The 21,132-nt window shown below is 43.3% G+C and overlaps 5 protein-coding genes across 5 annotated transcripts; 1 reads left to right on the top strand and 4 right to left on the bottom strand.

The window, feature by feature from the left end:
• Window positions 1–461: 461 nt before the first annotated feature.
• GGI43DRAFT_431891 (uncharacterized protein) lies at window positions 462–2,383 on the bottom strand (the record flags this gene model as incomplete). Its single annotated transcript, XM_083209485.1, has 3 exons — window positions 462–974; window positions 1,035–1,288; window positions 1,343–2,383. The coding sequence occupies 3 exons, from the start codon at window positions 2,381–2,383 to the stop codon at window positions 758–760; spliced, it is 1,512 nt and encodes a 503-aa protein (XP_083055436.1). The 3' UTR covers window positions 462–757.
• Window positions 2,384–5,707: 3,324 nt separating this feature from the next.
• GGI43DRAFT_418483 (transmembrane amino acid transporter domain-containing protein) lies at window positions 5,708–7,887 on the bottom strand (the record flags this gene model as incomplete). The annotated part of the gene is made up of 3 exons (XM_083207551.1): window positions 7,232–7,887; window positions 6,489–7,176; window positions 5,708–6,435 (listed from the first exon to the last, which is right to left on the bottom strand). Coding segments are annotated over exons 1-3 (1,750 nt in total), but the record flags the coding sequence as incomplete, so codon positions are not given.
• Window positions 7,888–10,652: 2,765 nt separating this feature from the next.
• On the bottom strand, window positions 10,653–14,547 carry GGI43DRAFT_277448 (ankyrin repeat-containing domain protein). Its single transcript, XM_083201180.1, has one exon. It carries the CDS (start codon window positions 14,527–14,529, stop codon window positions 10,660–10,662), a length of 3,870 nt encoding a protein of 1,289 aa, XP_083055438.1. The 5' UTR covers window positions 14,530–14,547; the 3' UTR covers window positions 10,653–10,659.
• A 564-nt stretch (window positions 14,548–15,111) lies between these two features.
• GGI43DRAFT_426429 (uncharacterized protein) lies at window positions 15,112–16,451 on the bottom strand (the record flags this gene model as incomplete). Its single annotated transcript, XM_083208647.1, has 3 exons — window positions 15,112–15,806; window positions 15,857–16,231; window positions 16,400–16,451. 3 exons carry the CDS (start codon window positions 16,449–16,451, stop codon window positions 15,112–15,114), a joined length of 1,122 nt encoding a protein of 373 aa, XP_083055439.1.
• A 1,107-nt stretch (window positions 16,452–17,558) lies between these two features.
• On the top strand, window positions 17,559–18,857 carry GGI43DRAFT_418487 (uncharacterized protein). Its single transcript, XM_083207552.1, has one exon. The coding sequence runs from the start codon at window positions 17,685–17,687 to the stop codon at window positions 18,771–18,773; it is 1,089 nt and encodes a 362-aa protein (XP_083055440.1). The 5' UTR covers window positions 17,559–17,684; the 3' UTR covers window positions 18,774–18,857.
• Window positions 18,858–21,132: the final 2,275 nt, after the last annotated feature.

The raw sequence follows: 21,132 nt of genomic DNA on the forward strand, positions 1-21,132 counted from the left end.
AAAGGGGGCTTAGTGGGATGACAGCCAATAATAGCCGCACTAGAGGTATAAATATCCACACGGAATATGTAATCAAGAGACATAAAAGGCTCGCAACCCACCCATTCTGGGCATTCTCTTCATGCAAATGCTCGCATACGAATGCCTTGATGGGCTGCGCGTGATTACAAATGGGAACAGCAGTAGGTCCTCTTAATTACATGTAAATGTTCAGCATTGAATTAAGAGGTATTATCCAACAACTTGTCTCTATACTGCATGGTTTGCGATAAATACCAATCCGTCAAGCAGGAAGCGAAGCAATAAGCGACATATTTAAAAGACTTTGGCAAAACAGTCTGCTATTTTACAAGGTGAAGTCCGCATGGATCTCTATAAATTGTATTTTACCTACCTGGGCACATAAAGCTCACACATAATGTGATAAGCCAGCAGTTACTACTATTACTACTAATCAGGGACATCGTGCTTACGGGAAATATAACTCTACATGCAAGTTTAAAGTAAAAACATATTTCCGTCAAGACAAGAAGGAATATTTTAGTATAAATACCTAGTTAGTTACACGACACATATATGTAATCCAGCCCCAGTGGGTTTGTGACTGGTAAGAAAAGTCACAGTGAATATAGAAAACTTAATGCATATATATTTTCCATTCATGACATCTAGGTATATGTAGATTACAGTGTGTTTGTATCCACATATCCCTTTGTATCTCTTTCCCTACCTAATGTTATTATAAAAGCAGTCTTGTCTAGATACGTCTATTAATCTCCGAAATAGACGCCGCCATAGCAGCCATAAATCGCCGAACTTCATCTCGAAAGGCAGCGAAATCGTTTCGAAATGTATTAAACTCTTGCTCTCGGAAGGCATTGGATGCCTCCTCAAGCCTCTGCAGGATAATCTGCATTTGCTGCATCTGGTGAGCGCCGCTCGACGACCTGCTTAGATGTAGTGGTGATGCCTCCCTTGTCATCATTCCCAGTATATTTTCGATGTCGAATTCGTCTTGATTAGCTGATGGCTACGTAGGAGAGGCGAGAGATGGCGATGTTATGGGCCTAACTTCAAGAGGAGACGAAGGTAGATGATTAGCCGCATTTCTGCTCGATGTCCTATTATCAACAGAAGAATGCTGAGAAATGACAGTATTTGATGCGACGTTATTAGAAGATATGTGCTGAGAATTATCGGCACTGCGTCTAGTGGGAATCGCAGGCGTGTGTAGAGGCGATGATGAAACAGTCGGATAATTCGTGGTGTTGAAAGATGTATCGTTATGCTTATTAGGTGATGGTTAATATGCCCTCTCAGATAGAGTAAGAGTAGGTCGTACTATCTGATTAAAGGGTGAAAATGGATCTCTTGACAGCGGTAATTGGGGCTTTTGACGATTCTGTTGACTACTAACGTCTTCTAGTAATCTTTGCTCATCGCGTCGCATTCTCTTGCTATTATCTTTCGCTCTTCGTTCAACTTCTAGAGCAGTTAACCGTCTGCGTTGCAATGCAGGAGGCCTGATAAAATCTAGATCATTTGACGTCTCCGACCAATCTTTTCTCTTAGCGGCCGCTTTTCTTCGAAAATTGAGGAACCACTCGGGGTCGCCATTCTCTGGCTCCTTTTCAAGGTCGATGACTTTGGCTTCCGGGTCTTGGCTCGGAGCCGCAGCGTCGGTGACATCTTGAACAGCCGCAGAATCTTGGGAATCAGCTGTGATGTCTAGAAGAACATCAAGTGCTGTTGCAGGAACCTGAGGGTTGGTTGTTGTAAAGTCCAAAGGTAAGTGGGCTTCTTGTTTTTCCGCATCTACGCTGGCATCGGTGTCTTGTGATTCAATGGAGTTGGCCCGAATCTTATGATAAATAATGGTATCTGGCGCTGGCAAACCCATGCGGGCCCAATATGGTATATTCTTTACTTGGGGGTAAGCAACTTTGAATCTCTGCGCATGCTCGCCCGTTTCATCTGCTTGCTCAGGCTGTATTGTATTGGGGTAGATGGCGATGTAGGAGACGAGGCGATCTTCAATCGTGATAGACCCAAACTTTTCTCGCACTTTGATCTCGTAATTCTTCGGAATTGTGAAGTATAAAGCGTTTAAGATGAGATATGCACTCCAAGTATTGTACTTGTTATGCTTCAGAGCGGCGCGGTATAATCGGTGGCACGTTGCTTTTGCCCATGCGGATTTACTCATCATGTAACATCTTGTGATGATATCTTGGATCATCTCTCTTTGATCTTGGCGAGATAATAGCACCGCTTGCTTCCAGTACATTCTGACGCATGCTATCCCGCTCTCATAATGAGGATCTTCTGGCGTTAGGTTCAATTGAAAGACGTCCAACCGTAATGGTGGATTTGGCGAATCCATCTTGCCCAGATCGAGATGTGCGAAGGTAGGAGGAGAAGCCGTAATATTAGTGAGGAGTTGCAGATGGTCACGGGAATATGTTAAAAGGTAGAAGAGGTTGGCATAAAATGGAAAATGTTGGGGGGTTGAAATTTTGGAAAAATGTTATAGCACGCGAGAGCGAGTCTATTTTATTCACGCGTCTGTTTCGTGTATAAACTAATTAAAATATGCAGCATGAATAAATTGAAGTTAAGAGCTTTTGCCAGCTGGCCGGTCTGCGGTGTTAGTTTGCCAGCTGTAATGCCATGGATCGTGTGTGGCGAAAGACAAGAAATTCACTAGGCTTGCTCACAAACTGAAAGAAAAGATTTGTAGAGGACTTACAAAAGTTCTCATGCCGATATGCTATTAAAAGTTCGCTATGTAAGGCGTTTGAGATACAACACATCCTTCTCGCAGTACCCCAGACCCCATTTCCTAAAGATCCAGCGGATGCAGCTGCCCACATAGCTTGGCTTTTTTGACATCGTACAGATCATCTCTCGTTGATCTTCAGGTACAGGTAGATAATACTGCGGGAGCGACAGCCTAAAGGTGATGATACAGTCATGATTGTGGGTAAAGCAGAGTTTGCACTCCGGCTATCAGACCCTTGGCCAACATTCTGGCAAACACTGAAAAGAGTTAAGAGAAGGATGGAGATTGTAATATAATACCTGCAGAGATTCCACTTTTTATAGCTATTTCTGTAATAAAAGTAATAAAAGTAATAAAAGTAATAAAAGTAATAAAAGTAATAAAAGTAATAAAAGTAATAAAAGTAATAAAAGTAATAAAAGTAATAGAAGCATTTGGATCTAATAAAATGTGCGGTAACAATTGACACATGGTTTACAAATAAAACTACCTTATGCAAAACTATTCTACAGCAGATTGGAGCTCTATTAAACAACTTCTACGGAGAGTCCCATTATATCATCCCTACTGAAGAGTTGATTTAACCATGGGCAATAATATATGGGCAGATGGCAAATGGGACGAATCAATATCCCTATTGCACCGGCGCCTTTGTTTGATATGCCTCTTGTCTCGATTGATGGCTGGTCAAATGGTGAAAATAAAGCCAGTGAAGGTACTATCTCTGTATTGTTAAAATGCTGCTATTGCCATGAGACATTTAATATAGCAAGGCGTCTCCTTCGACACTGTTACCTAGAGCATGGCTATGAAGAGCAGATCAAGATAGATATCCAAAACACACACACACAACGTCAAAGAATACTGGAATATAACTTGTGGAGTACGTAACATGAAGTTTAGAAATAAACGCACTTATAACAGACATATTACTTCAAGGGAATTATTATCCAGCACCCCAGTTTCGTTATCTAGCACCCCGGCTGTTGCTAATGCCACGAAATTGCAGCTATTTTAATATTCATATACCACTTCTACCACTTCTACCACTTCTACCACTTCTACCACTTCTACCACTTCTACCACTTCTACCACTTCTACTACTTCTACTACTTCTACTACTTTCATCAACCACCCGAATTCCAAATAACATAGCAATTCCATGGTCTTGTACGCTTTAAAAGGGTGACCTTTCCATGGAATAATAGGGAAATCCCAACGATCAAGGAACAGGTCAAGACGAATTTCTTATTGGGTGGCGCCTGGCTTCCTTGATTGTATTTTTTTGATAAGACTGTAAAAATGTGCAGCCATCCAATACAGTAGAGTGACTTTTGTAAGCCCCTCTTCCCCCAAGCCATGCTGCTCTGCATAGAAATTACACTTGTTTCGTAAAGTGATAAGTGTACTGCTGCCGACTTCAAATAAATGAAGCCAGCTCCATCCATTAGCAATGGCTTGGGGTCTTGAGAGAGAGTGGTAGGGATAAAACACACTACCACCCTCAGACCTTGGAATAGTAAAATAATCCTCAAATTGCCTCTTTGTTATGCCGTATTCCCTTACTACTTAGATGAGAAGGTTATAGGTGCGTTGATTTGTTGCCTAAAAATCGTGGCCATCTTGTGACAGTTCTCTGTCAATGGTGAAAATGTCTACCTAACTTTTTATCTTCAATAATTTGGTCGCACCTCTGTATCATTCTCTCATGCTCATCGCTTCAAAGATAGCTTTTTTGGTAGATTATATCTATTCTATCCATGTACTCACTTGGTTCTGGCGACTCAATTTGCGATGGAAACTTTTCGCCATTATAGAGTTGTAATGGCGTCAAATGGCCGATAGTAGCTTCCTTAGCTCTCTTCTTATTCAATATCATCACGTATACTTGATTACATTAACATTTCTACTATATTTACCATTCTTATGCGATTTACTAATCTTACACGTTCCACTAGCCGTGCATGATCTGCCACATTTACGAGATATACGATACATACTAGTCATACATAATCCACCAGATTTACGAGATATACGAGAATTACTAGACTTACAAGATATACGAGATATACGGGGTATACGAAATTTACAAGGTTTATGAAGTTTATTTAATAGGTTAAAGGCTCGACAATCTTGTCCTCGATAATATCGACTACACTTATGCATCACAACAATCGTTTCTGGTTCTCCACTTTTCAGCCTATTTTATAATTATCCATATAGATTCTATTAATACAAAACTCTTTTACATTTTAATGTCGTAATATTATCTTAAAGGTTGCTTATGACTAAATTCTAATTTTACATAGCCTCTCTCGTTAATACATTCTATGGATGCAAATTTGAAACTCAATCAACCGGAGAAATATGGAGTAGTGGTTACCGCCTTTCATTGCGGCCAGATAACATTTCAGTACCTAGGTAGAGTTAAATGGCAGGTAGTTCCGCGATTACTTGTTTTGATTCCGAAAACGAAAACGAGGTTGAACGATGGTAGGTATTGGTCCACCTGTGGTCGAATCAGCGACTGTAGGCCACTCTACAGACTCCATCTAATTCTTGTGCTCGATTGGGAATCATGATAGCCATTAGAGATGTACGTGGTGGAATAAAGTCTCAGCAGAATACTAGCATAAGAGTTACCATAAACTAAGTATTATTGGGTAAGTAGACTTTATTATACGAAATATAGCTTCGTCCTAGCTTCAAATATATTTCTAATGGCTTAGCTTCTAGGCGTTTCAAAAAATTTACAAAATTCTACTAGTGAAATGTTTGCTTGTCTCTTTGCGAGGTGGTCAGATTTTTACATGGTGTACTGAGTTTCTGTGCAATTCGTTAAGCAATAGTACCAATAGTCACTACAGTCACATATGATCCATCATACTTAATAGTACAAATTGATTAATAATATATATTGTACACCGCTTGATTTATCCAAATCTATCATCAAATATATATATAACGCGAAAAAAATGCCAACCATGATTACCCCATTACACCGTAAACTTGCCGACCGCTCAATGTCAAATCAATCCCTTCCCCAATATAAAAGCCAAGTCTAATTATTCTAAAGGAGACTTGCATGTGAAAGTGTTAATCTGCGGTGATTTAAATGCAGACATAAGACCCTCAACCGCTGCATACGTACCCAGTCCACTGAGTGCCAGGGAACCGAGTGTGTAGACAAGCAGGACAATGTTCAGCCACCAGAATCTGCCAAAGAATCCTCGGATAATTCGCTTGATTCCCGAATCTCTGCGACGGACAGTACCAGTCGCCGGGTCGAAGCCTCCCTCCCCTTCCATGGCAGTCCTGTGCACAGAAAGGCCGAGGCCGATGAAGGCGGGGAACGTATATGTAAATTGCACGAGACACACAGCAGCGGTAACGCTCGTCAAACCAAAGAAATCGGGAATAGAACCGGCAATAATAAAGGCAATAATCCAGTAGATTGGAACCAAAACAGCCCACAGGATCTTGCCTCCCTTGGTGGTCAGTGGTGGGGCTTTGAACATCTCCATGAAGACGTTGTTGTAGATGACCTTAATGCCAATGTTTCCGTAAAGAGTTGCAGCAATAATGCCCGTTATCACAGCTAGCATGTTGCATACTGTCTGCCAGGCATAGGGCGATAGTCCTTGATAAGCGAGCTAGTGTTGTTAGTTACTTGTCTTCAATATCTTGTCTCCAGGGATGAACTTACTTGATTGGAGTATTGTCCTTGATAGTAGTAAACAAATGATCCATAGGACATGTAGCAGGCATAAATAAAGAACTGAGCACCCCACATAGCCTTAAGGAAGTCCCGTGGTCGCTGGAGCTCAGCCATGAATTCGATGAACAGCTGTGCGCCACCGTAGGCATAAACACCATTCATGAGACCGTTGATAGATCCGATAAAGCCGTTGGTTGATGGTGGAGAACCTCCATATCGTTGAACTGGAGGATAGGTTCCATTGGCAAACGGAGCAACTGAGGCGCCACCCAGGGCAGCACCAGAAGAACCTGCCTGCGCGGCTCCGTAGTTGGGCTCGCTGTGGGCCATAACTCCCATGCTGATGAACATAATCAAGAGATTAATAACAACAGCAAAGTTCGCCAACAAGCCCAGTTTGTTGAGTGTCCGGATTTGTCCCAGGAAGAAACCCACAACTGCCCAGATCAAACAGCATACAACGTAGCAAAGCCGAAACTTGGAAACTTGTGAGATGGAAAGACCATTGCTGATGACGAGAACACCAACGCTAATCGTCAATTGGACAGCCTGGAGAAAGTTGATTATATGGCGGAACCAAGGTCCATAAAGGCGGAGTCCAATATCACCATAGTTCTTTACCGGAAACTCATACGAATCAAGATACAAGAAGGCTTTCCAGAGAAGGTAACCGGAACTAAAAGCACATTAGTAAATGCCAAACAGCTAATGAACACGTTCATATGGCTTACAATCCAGCGCATAGACCGAAAACAGTGAACAGTCCGATGCCTTGGCCCCAGCCCATAGTGCCGAGAGAGAAGCCAACTCCGAAAGGACCCAAGATATCAGTTGTAATCAAGTAAAAGCAAGCAGCGGCACTAGCAGAGCGCAAAGCACGGCTGGCATTGGTCCACTCGAGATCGGTAATTTCCAGGCGATTGCTCTCATTGTCGCTTGAGGGTGAAGCGTTCTTAACCTCATTGTTGTTGGGTTGTTCACCCTCAAGTCGTCGCGGCTCTGCTTTTGATGGGCGAATATAATCCTTCCAAGTAGAAGGCGGCGCTGTGACCTTCAGTTCATCTTCTTCGGCTCGTGCCTTCTCGGCGTAATACATATACTCCTCGATGGTTACGCTAGAATCGTACATGGGACGGTGCTGGGGTTTAATGATGGTCGAAACGGCGCCATCCTCGGGCCCAGAGGAGTAATCCTCTTTCTCGGCGCCCATGTTGATGATTGTGCGGTAGCAAATGGAAACCGAATTATAAAATGTGAAAAATGTTGTAGCAAAAAGAGATTGGGGATTGGGGTCAGGTGCGTCTCCTAGTCTCGAGAAACGTGGGACAGCTGTGAAAACGGACTTCGCTCGTGGAAACTTGCAACAAACTAAACCATGGGGAAAAACATCAGAAACTCTCTGGGGAAAAGAAAGGCATTCTGGGGATATTTGAATCTATTCGATTGTATGGCATCTTCGACATCGGTGACTCTTATCAGTTGCCACGGTTTGAGACTAACTAAAGACGGGAATTATTTGGAAACCTTCCACCTTCTGGGGCTTGTGGCGATGCCCACCACAAGGAACTATGGCTTTTCTAGGAACCCAACCCGTTGACAATTGTCGATAACATGAATGGTAGGTGTGATTACCAACCGACTAAAGGCTGTTACTAGTTTAAAGAAACGCCGAGTATCATGACTTTCGCCCGAAAAGTTTTTGTGGCCCACTAAAATAAGAGGTGTGTGTACTCAAACAAGTAAAACAAAGGGCGTATTTGGGAGCATTCAGACAAAAGTCCTCATCCTCCAAGACAAAAGTCCCAGTGGCAGTCGATCTTACCGAGAATGCCGGTCAACTGTACAACGTCCGGGGTCCCAAGCTACACTCCGAGCCCGGGAAGTTGAAGCTGTGGCCAATCTCTGAATTAGTTACCTAAAAAATATTTTCTTCGTGGAGTTTTAGCCCAGTTTAACTGGACATGACTAGCACATCAAAGATGTTTTTGTGGAGAGGCATTCGTAAACCTATCATGGGTTTCGTATCATGCGTGGCGTATGCATGACCCTGACTACCTGAAGGATGCTTAACTTTGCTGTTTTGGAATCTGACATCGAATATTTCCAGAATTCATGTTGTATTCGGGAACTTGTTTAACTACATTTTAGGCCCTTGGCAAGGTTTGACAGGCAGCAAGAATACCAAGACACTAGCAACGGTTCCATGCTCGGATCACCGACTGTTATGCAGCGTGGCGTTTTCTTCCGAGAAAGCCGTCATCCGCGGACTTGGTATTTGACAGGCCACCAATGACGCCACCGTAAAGCACGTATAGTGGAGAAAGCCAAGTCGGCGAGCTCTACAGTAGTCTTTGTCTCTGCTGCCTCGGCAGACTCCGAACTCATTGGCTGCTGTGGCTTGAAAGCGATATCGCCAAGAGCCTTAAGGCGGCCCGGCATGGCCGCATGCTTTAGACTGGTGAAGTCTCCGCCGTGCCACGTTGCGGCTGAGTCTGAGTGCGGCAATAATTCGGACGAAACATAACTCATACACTCGCCTCTGTGTATTTAAAGCTGAGAAAAATTTTTATCAGCCTCAGCACGCTACGGAGGATCTAGATAGGATAGACTTCTTACTTCTCGCAGTGAATTCACATTAGAGTACTGAGATGGCTTGGACTACACGGGCCTCCCGCAGCAACGCAGTTAATATTTGAATAGTCTTCTTAGCATCTTTTGTCACATTCGTTTTGAAACAGCTTAGTGAATGCTGCGGTCAGCGTTGGAGAGGAGTCATTTAAGGCCGAGTAGTGAGACGGCAGTTAGCCAATTAGACGTCCACTTAGAGTATCACAGAGCCTCATTAGTAGTTACATGGCAACATAGCGGGCGATGGATAAGAAAAGGCCTTTATACGAATAGCATCATCGTCTGATGCTTGCTAGCTCCCACTCGCTAGGCTACCGAGGTATCGAGACTAGGCCCAATATAACAAGAGTGGCCGCTCCGTCTTCGGAAAATACTTTGCATTAGTCCGGAAGTGCCGACTCGATTTGCAGCACGGCTTTTATCATCTCATACAGAGCCAGAAACCGAGACCCGTCTTCCGATCCGGCCCACTCTCGGCATGGCATATCCGGTTTTGGATGGCGTTATTGCCTTCTAGACTGGCGCATTAACGAGCCTTGACTCAAATTCTCGGGATTATAAGCTAATAGGCACCAACACGAGCCATAAAACAGCGACGAATCGTAAAGAGAATATTTAGCTATGTTACACATGTCAGGGATATCTTTCGATAGTTTCATTGAGAGAGGATTTTCTACAGATCTAAGTATTCTCTTTTGATCTTATGAGATTATTGAAGAGAGCCTTGGCGGATTTATTTTCTTTACTTGGCTAAAGGCTTCCGCATTAGTGAAACGATAACTCTACTGACCTTTGTACTTTTTATTTATGCGCAAAGAAGAAAATATCAATGGTCAAATCGGAGGCGCATTAACATATAGCTTATTGAGACTAAAAGGTAGTAATGGCGCTTAGATTTGAAGCAGGTGATGTGGGCAGATGGAACCGTGGGCTGGCTGAAAACGGCTATATAACACGGTAAACTATAGAAGCCAGATTAAACCCCAAGATCTCTATGTCATGTCAATGCTGGGGGATTCTACGTCCTGGTAATTCACCCCGGACCCCAGCTCCCCGCTCGAGGTCGAACTGTTGGCAGAAATCTTGGGGTATGGCCACTCTCAAAAGTGCCGTGACCGTTTCAAACACACAATATTAACTTTAGACGTGGCTGTGGCGAACCTACGATATAAGTTAAATAGTAACCTGATTCGACCAGACTTACTTGTATTGCCAATCACTAAACATTTCACTGCATATGGGATGACAAAGGTCTTTATAATAAATATACTTATACGGACATATACGATAATATCTTGTGTGGCAGTTAAGCAATGAAGAGCTTGCGGCAATTGCGGCCTTGTACAAATTCTCCTTTTGCCAGTTGGACTAGTACAAGTCCATCTCCATTTATAATGAGGGAAAAACGCGCCAGGGTAGTCCTTGAAGATGCGTTTGTGAATTACGTAAATCGTAAATGGATACCTAAAAAGGATGTGTCATTACCATCGGTGTATACTAGCTCTTTAGCAAGCTAACTCAAACAGATAATCTATTTTTCATCATTGCGGGAATGCTTGTCTGGCGTATCATGTCTAGATTCCCATTTATGTGAGCTTTCCCGACATTTCAACCCGGCAGCAGCGCACTCTGAGCAGATTAAAATATCTGGACATAGTTCGCATTCAAAGTATTCCACATTAGGCTGGATACTTCGCGTGCAAATATCACACCAAGAAGCGTCGGGATTAAAAATGTAGCTTTCTGACGGGGTTAAAGTCTCAATATGACTTTGAACCTCGAGTTTCTTCTCAGCGGCTGCGAGTTCCAGAAGTTCAGTTATCTCGTGATTCTTGCTTCTGTACGCCCAAGAAAAGACTGTCAGTCCAAAACAGTCTTCATAGTCAAGCACAACTTGATCTATTGTCAACAGCTGCCTTACAACCGCCAAATGTTCATTTCGTACTGCAGCGAATAATGCCGAAGATTTATACCGGTCTCGTTTGTTAATATCAGCATTCTGTGATAACAATAACTCCGCTATTTCACTATATCCACGCATTGCAGCGTTGAATAGTGGCGTGCGTCCCTCGGCGTCTGTTTGGTTTATCATCGCCTGGTCTGCTGCTTGTAGCTGGTCCTTGATGATTACAATTTGTCCATTTTGTGAGGCCACATGTAGTATGCTGCTCTCAGCTCTATCCAATGTTGTTATACCTGCCTCTTGCAAGATGTGCATAGTTTCGATATGTCCCTCTGTCACCGCATAGAACAGGGCCGTACATCCACGAGAAGTTATAGCATGCCCATCAGATCCTGCTTCAAGGAGTATACGAACGATATCTGCTTGCCCTCTAGAAGCCGCATAGTGCAAAGCGCAGCCACCATGATCATCAACCACGTCCAGTTTGGCTCCATTTTCTACTAGAATCCTGACCATCTCAGAGTTTTTGCTCCAAGCTGCCAAAATCATGGCTGTTCTACCGCCGCTATCTCGTATATTCAGGTCGGCTCCTTTGTCAATGAGAAGATGAACTATCTCGCTACAATCGAGGTTAGTAGCAATCGTTAATGGGGTGTTTCCTTGATCGCAAACAATATTAGGGTCGGCTCCGCAATCAAGAAGCATCCTCACAGATTCCACGAGGTTGGAATGAGTTGCAAAGTGCAGCGGCAGCCACCCATAATACTTTCCCGCCATTTTTATCTGGTCAGGGGCTGCGGTAATAAACAGGCGTGCCATGCTGATATCACTCCTCTCGAGAGCAAAATATAGGGGAGGATGCCCATCAATATCTAGAGCTATAACATTTGCCCCAAACTGTAAAAGAAGCCTTGCTATCTCGGTCTGTTTTGCTTCTGCTGCGCTGTGTAAAGGCGTGGCATGGCGGGAGTCAACAGCGTTGACCTCGGCACCGCTCTCTAGCAAAAGTCGAACCAGGTTCAAGTGACCATTACGAGCTGCCAGATGTAGAGGAGTTCTTCCGCTCCAAGTTGCCAAGCCAATATCTGCACCGGATGCTATTAATATTTTAGAAATCGTTTCGTTGCCATTACTGCAGGCTGCAGCAAGTGCTGTCTCTCCGAAAAAAGATCTATCGTTCAAATGATCTGAATATTTCATGATTAACCTCAGCGTAAGTTTCGCTAAATTGAGTTTTGCAGCGTAAAAGACTGGGCTGGGCTGAGTTAAGGATGCAAGATCTTGTTTTCCTCTTATATCTTCACTCTTGCTACTTTCCGTCGAGTTTTCCGCTCTACTCTTTTCTTTTGAGTCGTAATGTGCTCTCCACTGTTCCCATATTGTCAAATCATGACCATCAAATAACTCATCTATGAGTCTATTCATTAAGTCATCTTCTTGATTGCCCACCAGAACGTGATGATACCAAAATTCTGCTGCATAATCTTTGAAAGATCCCTGTACCTGGCTTGAATCGTCCGAAACTCTTTTTCTCCACGCCTCTTCATATTTGATATATCTAAGGCAGGTTTGTGCAATAATAGTATTCTCTCTTTTTTCGTTGGAAAATCTCAAATTTTCGTTTTGCAAAAGAATGCTTCTAGAATTCGGGTCTTGGTAGAGATAGTACTGTTTTATAGAAAAATGGGTGAGTCGCACAGTACTCGATGCCGGATCTGACAAATTTTCATAGATACTCAAAAGTGAGCCGCAAAGACCAATTATTTCGCTGTTAATATACTCATCATCAATGGCATCGGGTAGATCATCTGAAGGATATTCGTTGCCATTAATGCTGATTAACGCAGCTTCTGTAAGTTCAGCCACCGTCAAAGGCTTTGCAGCAAATGTAACCCAACGGAGCAATGTGAAAGCTCGATTTCTCTCATCCTCCGGAAGTTGTGACATTCTGGCCCAGTTCCTTTGATACAAGCCTTCTAAACCGGAAGGTGTCTTATCAATTGCGTCTTGTAGCTGCTTCAAATTTCTCCATCCTCGTAGAGAGTCTTCTTGCAATTTAAGCCAGAGGAATTGCCCGGCACATTGCATTGCCATTTTTTGAGATACCTCTTTCTTAATCACCTCGCTCTTCTTGAACAATTTTTTCTCAACAATACTTCTAGAATAGTGGTTAATGTCGTTATTTATATCATCCAGAGCGATCTTATGCTCAAGTATTTTGCTCGCCATATTCTGAATGCCAGCTCGAATAATGGGCTCATCTCTGCTGACAATAAGAACTCTTGTCGCTGAATCAGCAATTGCATGGTCCAGATGCTCTAAAAAGTGTATTATAGAGTCAGTTGCCCGGGTAGTATCTTTACCCAGCCATGTGCACTCGTCAAGTCCATCGATTATGAAAATACATCCTGGAAGAATGTGGACTATTTCTTGTAAGAGTCGCATGGTGACAGTTCGAGTTGCTACAGATCCAGGCTGAGTCGCTCGACTCATTCGCACGCAGTCAAAAACAATCTTATTCTGAAACATGACGCTGGAAATCCAACATCGAATAGCCTCGTATGGATCATTTCGGCTCTCAAAGTCAGACGAGAAGAAAAAATATGCGACAGGTGTTTTAGCTGTTGCTAAAAGATGTTCGACCAATCCGGCGCAAAGTATGGTCTTCCCAAAGCCAGCAGGTCCGCTGATCCATAACAGCTTGGGTTTTGCTTCATCTTCCTGGAGAGAGAACCATTCCTGAAAAATTGACCGTTCTAGAATCCAGCCACAGGTATTGTCAAGTCTCATCTGTATAGCCTCCTCAAAAATCTCATTGGGTGGATACTGAGACAGCCAAGTGTGTAATTCGCGTAATGTTTCTGCTTCCGCTTTATCTTTTAGGTTTTTTAGGGCAGTATTTATTTCGAAAGCCCAGGATGCATTGCCAGCCACTGTCTGCAATTCATTTTGAATTGTAAGTCCTATCGTAAGCTGTGAAAAGGCTTCGATGGGAACAAGGTGGTACAGATGCTGAACTAGTCTCCCAAATAGTTCTACTTGTCTTTCTCGCCGACCTTTGCCCCTCAGGACCCATGCAAGCTTTGTTATTCTTGATCTGGGACTCGTTTGAGGCAATTCGACCAGGCTTCTAGCGAAAGAAAATTTACCCTCAGCACCCAACTCATGCTGCAAATTACTATCACCTTGATTAATTTTTTCTTGTTGACTGTTTAAGATTTCTTGAGCTGCATCAATAATCTGGCGCACAGTTTGTAGCGTTTCCGGGTCTGTTAGTGCTCTGTGCCCTTTTTCGGAGAGATTTATCGTCTCTCGACTCAACTCAAGAGCTTTTCCCCATTTCTTGAATCGCAGTTTGTGGGATGCGAATTGAATAGCCAAAGCACGTTCATCAGTTCTAAAATGTTTGTAGTCGTCAATCTTCTCGATGAGACTCAAACAGGTTAAGAACAGGCCGGGGAGCTTGATGGTTCCAAGTGTGAAATTAACGGGATCCATGACTCCAAATCAGACGAGAGAGAGAGGGGAAAACTGACTGAAACGAAAGGAGTTGGCTGTATGTGTTGCGGGTTATAGACCCAATTTATCCTGCATCATCTGCAACTAAGAGGGGCCGTGTTGAAATGCACCCAATCCGGTCTGGAGAACCCCTCCACCGGCGTGACAGTCCATCAGACAGCCTAGTACAATATTAAGCAAGTCTCATAAGTCTCATGAAATGCGCAATAGACGAAAGAAAGCGAAATATTGAGAATTGTAACTTATAGCTGAATCTGATGGTAATGAAGCGTAAAAGAAAAGCTGGTTAGCCAAATTTTAGCAAAGTATTTGGTCAAAAAAGTCACTCAAGACTGAGGCTAATAGTAACCATATTATTAGCAATCTAATAAATTAAAAAGAATACAGCGACTAATAGAAAATCTAGTACTAAACAAAACATCTCTCATATTATATACAAAGCAACAATTCCAATGTTATTAGCAGGCTTCGGTGCCTCGGCTCTCCGCGCCACGAATCGTGTCGCTTAGCACTAGAGTAAATAGCCATACCTTGCCAGCCTTTCCTAGCTCCTATCGCACTCTAATCTAGATCTTGGATCAGTATGGGGGGCTTCGCGGCCAGATCAACCACAGCAATATTAGCAACATTTGTCAAATTGTACAAATACGTTCGGTCGGATGCACTGTCAAAAACTCCAGCATCAATTTCTGGCAAAGTAATGGTGCCCTTTACGAAGCCCGTCTCAGGGTTCACAACAGTGATGTTGGTGAGACTTGCACTACTGAGTTCTGGCACATATACTCCCCAGCAAGCGAGCCCCTCGTTCGACGGAAGCACAGCTTTGTGTTTGACCGTAACCTCCAAGTTGCAAGACACCGAGAGAATATAGCCTACTCCAGCAGCATCTGTAAGCAGAATTGAATCATCTCTACCCAGAAATGTGAGGCTGAAATCCAATATGACGCCTGCTGGCTGCGAGATTGTCGCAATTGTGGAAACTTCATTTTTAACCACCGGCCACGCATAGATCGAGCCAAGGGTTGGACTGGCTCCTGCAGAAGCGGGAGGAGCGCCCTTGGTGGAGACAAAGAGGCCTGTTAAAGATGGATTGAACCTGATATCGGAGGCGGTAAGGATGGGACCGCCTGGCGGCGTCGTTTGGTTAATGGCTGGGACGATAGAGCGAAGGCTGCTGTCCAAGGCCACGAGGCCACAAGACTCGTCAACTGAGAAACCGGCGAGTCCAGCTCTTGCTCCGCCATTTAAAACGCAAGCTATGGCAAGTTAGCTGTATATAGCTCCTTCAAATTTTATATGAACGTACCAGTGTTGAGCTGTTCAGAGTAGGCCACCGAGACTGGGAAATCGCCCAGTGTATCAGCAGGCTCACCAACGGGAACGAGATGCCGAGGATCTGTCAGGTCAATAGTAAACATAGAAAGTGTGTTACTTCCAGCATTAACGACAAAAAGATAATTTCCCGATACAACAACCGAGTCGGCGGAAAATAAGCTATCTGGTCCTGAGAACCCAGTGTCATCGGGCGGAGGAGGATTCGGGATAATCCATTTTATATATGAACCATTGCCTCCGGTAGAAGTTCCGATGGGATTTGAAAGAGATCCATTGCTAAGAATGTTCAAAGAGACGACTGAAGCACCACTTGGGTTATTGGCGAGGAAATAAGCAGCGCGTCGTGCTTCGCTTACATTCCGACTTGAGCTTGAATTCCAACTTGATTTTGAACTAGGGATGCTTGCAGCCGAGCAGACCGCCAGGCGACCAGCAAGAAGGGAAAGAAAAATGTTAAAATATATGATCAATTGACTTAATTAACCACTAGTTAAACTGGGCAGAGAGCGTTTACTTATACTAGTATATAATAATCCTCTAATATTATCCTTGTACCGGTACTTCATGGTTTCTGCCCCCTTTTCAACAAAAAAACATTATATAAATCTGCTTGGGGTAATATAGGAAGAATGCCTGTTTATGTCTCTTCTTATTTTAATATTGAAATTAATGGTCGATGAGACGTCGCGCCCTTTATACATTGGCTGATGATGGAAATGATGATGATGTCCATGTATCTTAGCAGCTCAGATTGTGGCAGTGAATAATAAATAGTGCACAGAAAACTAGGAATCTAGGAACAACGAGATCTATCCGCAGCTGTCCTTTGCCCATTAGGAAACTAAGGCTTTTCGTCATATTTGGGGCATATGAACGTTAAGATCCTAATGCAGCAATTTTGGGTACAAATTAAGGTGCCTATTCGAATACACATGACGGTCGCTGATCTTATTTTAGAACCGATCGCTGATTTAACTTAGAATAGAGGCTTAACTTGCGTAGCGGCTTACGTCTTCAGCCAGCCATGCACCGCGCTAGGGGGCTGGGTCAATGCCTGTGAATAGTATGACTAACTCCTAAAAATCAATGGAAATACTGCTAGGATCAGGCTGTAGCCTTTGAATATTATTATGGGCGTTGCTTTTTGATGGCCTGTGTAAGAGCTGCTATTAAATGCAATCGTCCTCCCGACTTCTAAGGATTGAGTGCTTGTCAAACTGGTATTGCTTACTGGTTATACTCCACTTAAGTGCATAGAGTGCCCAGAGTTTTTATCAAGCTGTACAGGAGGTGTCTTTTATCGAGTCGCAGTACGACTTGATGTATCATTGCGCAGTGGATCCCTGCTGTGATCAGCCAGCCACAGCAAGTTGTAGAAGTCACTAATTTGAGCAACGAAAGTTCCAATAGTCTGATAAATGGGCGGAGTTGATATATTTTCACTAAGTAGTCTTTACCTATTATACGCATTGTAGCTTGCTCCGATTAGCTAGCCACAATAGTTCGAGAAAGGAAAAGGCAGAAGACAACGGTACCAATTCGGTCAATAATAGCCCAAATAGGTGGAGACAGCGCACCAAAACGGACCCATGAGGGTCAATATATGTGTTGACTGCTACTGTGTAGCTGAGACTATCAGTTATGAAGGGAACTAGAGCGGAGGAGGTCGATGAGGCTGAGTTATATACACTGACGGGTGATTTTGGCTCTAGCATATATATACAAGGGAGCGATCATATGCAGACCAATTCCACCTTCAATCAACATCACAACCTCAACATCACGCAACAATTCCTAAAATGCGTTTCATGACTGAACAAGAAGCTGCAGCTGAAGTCAGCAAATGGCAGGTGGAGTTCAAAGATCTGAAACCCGCCCTCGTTACTCGCAAAGACCTCTGGGAACTCTACAAGAAAAATAACTCGGAATGGCCCGCTCGTATCTGCGAAATGGGCGTTAACGCCGCTACGTCCATCCTCACTAGCTCCGGAGCTTTTGATCCCCTGTCATGGGTGTCCGATAGAATTAAGGATACTGTCAAGGATGCTGTCAAAGAGAAGAGCATCGATCGCATCGCTGGCGTGTACTTGACCGATTTCGAAGAGGGCGAGGACAACGATTACGAAGTTGAGGCCAACAAAAAGTTCGCCACTAAGCTCACGTCTGAATTTGCTACTATTCTCATTAGCGCTGTAGGCGGTACCCTTACAGTTGCATCAGGTGTCGGTGCAGCCGCCGTCACCGCCATCGCCATCGCGGTCTGGTTAGGCGATCTAGAGGAAGCAGCGCGGCAGAAGCGCTGGGGTGAAATCGTCAACAGCATGATGGGAAACTACAATGACATCCGTCAAAAGAAACTCGATAACATCAACCGCAGGTTACTAACCAAGCTGGAGAGACTGGTCATGTCTAACGCGTACCATGATCTCCAGGACCAGGGGCTCATACAGACGTACGTCTGGAAATCTGACAACGGGAAGAATATTGCACAGTACGAGACGGTGAAGTTGAAGAAGCTTTTGGGTCGGGTGATAGAGATTGATCGGGGACTGGGAGAGCAATTGTGGATTATTGATCTGTTAGAAATCACTCGAATTTTTAGAGAGGAGACCAAGGCGTTTTGGGTCGCGATCGAGAATAACAAAAAGTCAGAGAGAGACTTTGTGAAGTCAAAAGTAATAGCGGTTATGCAAAGACAAATTCAGAGTCATGATATAGTTGAAGAGGTGACGACGACTCGGGTAACTACTCTGACACAGCAAAACTTGGTCGCACTGAGGAAGAAGGCGCTGGAGGATTATGGGACGGTTGCCGAGGAGTCACTCAGTTCGACCGTGCCAGATAGTAGTACGACATTCACTGGTGGAGCCGGGCATAATTTTCAGTAGGTGGTGGGGGGCGACTACCAAGTAGTTAGTTACAATTAGGGTAAACAGGATTAGATTCGGAACTACAATATATCTACACTGGAATGCTGTCCTTGTCACAAGTGTTTGTATCAGGTGGTTTGAGTCTTGACAACGGCTTACACACTTTAGCCGGACGACGATATCAAGTAGATAAGCACAAACTGTCAAAGTGTCCACCAAATCTCCACTTGCTATATCGCGAACAGAGTATATGCGGACATGGTTACAGGCACGCAACAACTTGTCTATCTCCAGGACATTTTATAGATTCCAAGATTCTCCCCCTGGCCAAATAGTAGGTAGCCTCTTGATCTGAGTTAGAATGTTGGTGGTTACTAAGTAAGGGTTATTTTTCTGATTGGCGAAGAGCAGTAAACTAGTTTGACTTCATATACGGAACTGCTAACCTGCCTGCTTTCAGCTGAGTCTTACACTTCCAAAGTGATCCAAAGTGAATTACGTTCTCGTCAACTTCTTCGGGTCCCCGGTGATAGTTATTTTGAGTGAGGGGCGTTTTTGATGCGGAAAATACATTGACCACAGCATATAGATTAATACCTGACTTCAATAGCCCAGAGCCGTCTTTGTAGCTGGGGTGATCAAGATGCTATGAGAAGCTCGAGTCGAGGTATTCGGTAGCGTTGAAGACTGATCTCGCGTTGACATCCGCTTGCCATGTTGAAGCGGTGAACGAAACATACGAAGCCGAATGAGGATGCGACATGACTCCAGACTGCCAGGCTGTGTCTGGGACCAAGTGACGGGTATAGATACCAACTTGTCGTAACTCTTTGGGAAGTTTACTATATCGCCAAGCTACACATTTGGAAGTTAAGATCAATCGTGCCTTCCAGGTCCTCTTTGGTCTCGGTCACAACAGGCAGGGCAGGTGCAACTGACATGATTTAGGGCTTGGAAGTCTTCAATATAACGATAAGCAATTAATGGAAAGCGTGAAGTGTTCAAGACGATGTAGAAAATTGGAGCCTGAGTGATGTATAAGCATAATCCAATAAGTACCCATCCTTCTATTTATGCTTTGTTTTGCTAAGCTGACTACGAAGAATAATTCACCATGATTGGGTTCAAATCGGACCCTTCACATGATAGAAACGGGCTCAAACGCCGTCGAAAAATACCACAACGGTCCCGGCTTCCATTTCTGAAGAACTTTGAGAGAATATCCATACAAGTGGAATAAGTTCGCCCATGTGGCGGGGGATACTTCACCAGTCCGTAGCAAATATTTCCAAACCTAGACAGGCAGTGTTCTAGACTAAAAGTATAGAGTAATTCTTATCTAAGTATCCCAGCATGAGCAACAGTCAAACGGAAAAGATGAAGTTTTGGGCTACACAGTGCGCTTCCGACCGACCGTGCAAATGTCTCAAGAAGAGTAGCTCGTATGCGCTTATGGAAACTATTGATTTGATGAATTTGGATGGCATTATTGACTAGCTTTGCCAGCTCCTCTGTCGCAGATCTATCAAACAGGACGATTGGCCCCCTCTCGAGGGGGAGGACCCGCTGGGTGTTTGAACTATTGAGCGGGTGCGGGACCTACTGGCCGTCCCGCTTACAATAAGCACAACCAACTGTCTAGATACAGCTAGACCACATGCTGCTGAGAGTCGCCGTCAATAGTATGTTTTCCACGTGGTCCAATAGGATCAGGGGTGTAAAATTAGTTAGTAGTCTTTAGTTACTAAATTTATTACTTATAATAAATTTCATTTTTAGTTATTAATAATAAATTTTATGAATTTTTTTTTAGCCTAATAATAAATTAGTTTTTTTTAAGGTTAAAAAATTATTAAGCTCAATATAATATAATAATTACTATAATAAGCTTAACGCTTTATTTTCTTTAAGGCAATAAAAAATTAAATTAGTTTTCTTTAGGGTTATAATAAAACTAATTTATTTTTATTTTATTTCTTTAAAGCTCTAAAGAAACAAAAACTAATCTATAAAAACAAGATTTGTTTTATTACTGAGAAATTTGTTAATAGTAACCAATTTAGTAACGAATTTACAACCCTGAATAGGATAGAGAACGGCCAATTGCTAGAGCCTGTAAAAGATTGATTCTTGACTTTTTTTACTAATAACCCGCTATCAGCTTTCCGAATCAGGAATTAGGTAAGTGTTACGACCCAGCTACCATAAGATACGTACCTTCGGATATACTACGGACCGACCACCCAATAGAAAGAGGATCACGGTTTATGAAGTGAGCCATCCAGGGTTGCCACATTAATCAGTAATCTTTCGTCATTCGTTTCGTTACTACGATTAATTTCGTATTTCGTTAACGAAAGACGAAAATAAATAGTTT

The sequence above is a fragment of the Trichoderma evansii genome (genome assembly GCF_050947405.1).
Source record: "Trichoderma evansii strain SZMC 28006 chromosome Unknown GGI43scaffold_36, whole genome shotgun sequence".
NCBI classification, from domain to species: domain Eukaryota; kingdom Fungi; phylum Ascomycota; class Sordariomycetes; order Hypocreales; family Hypocreaceae; genus Trichoderma; species Trichoderma evansii.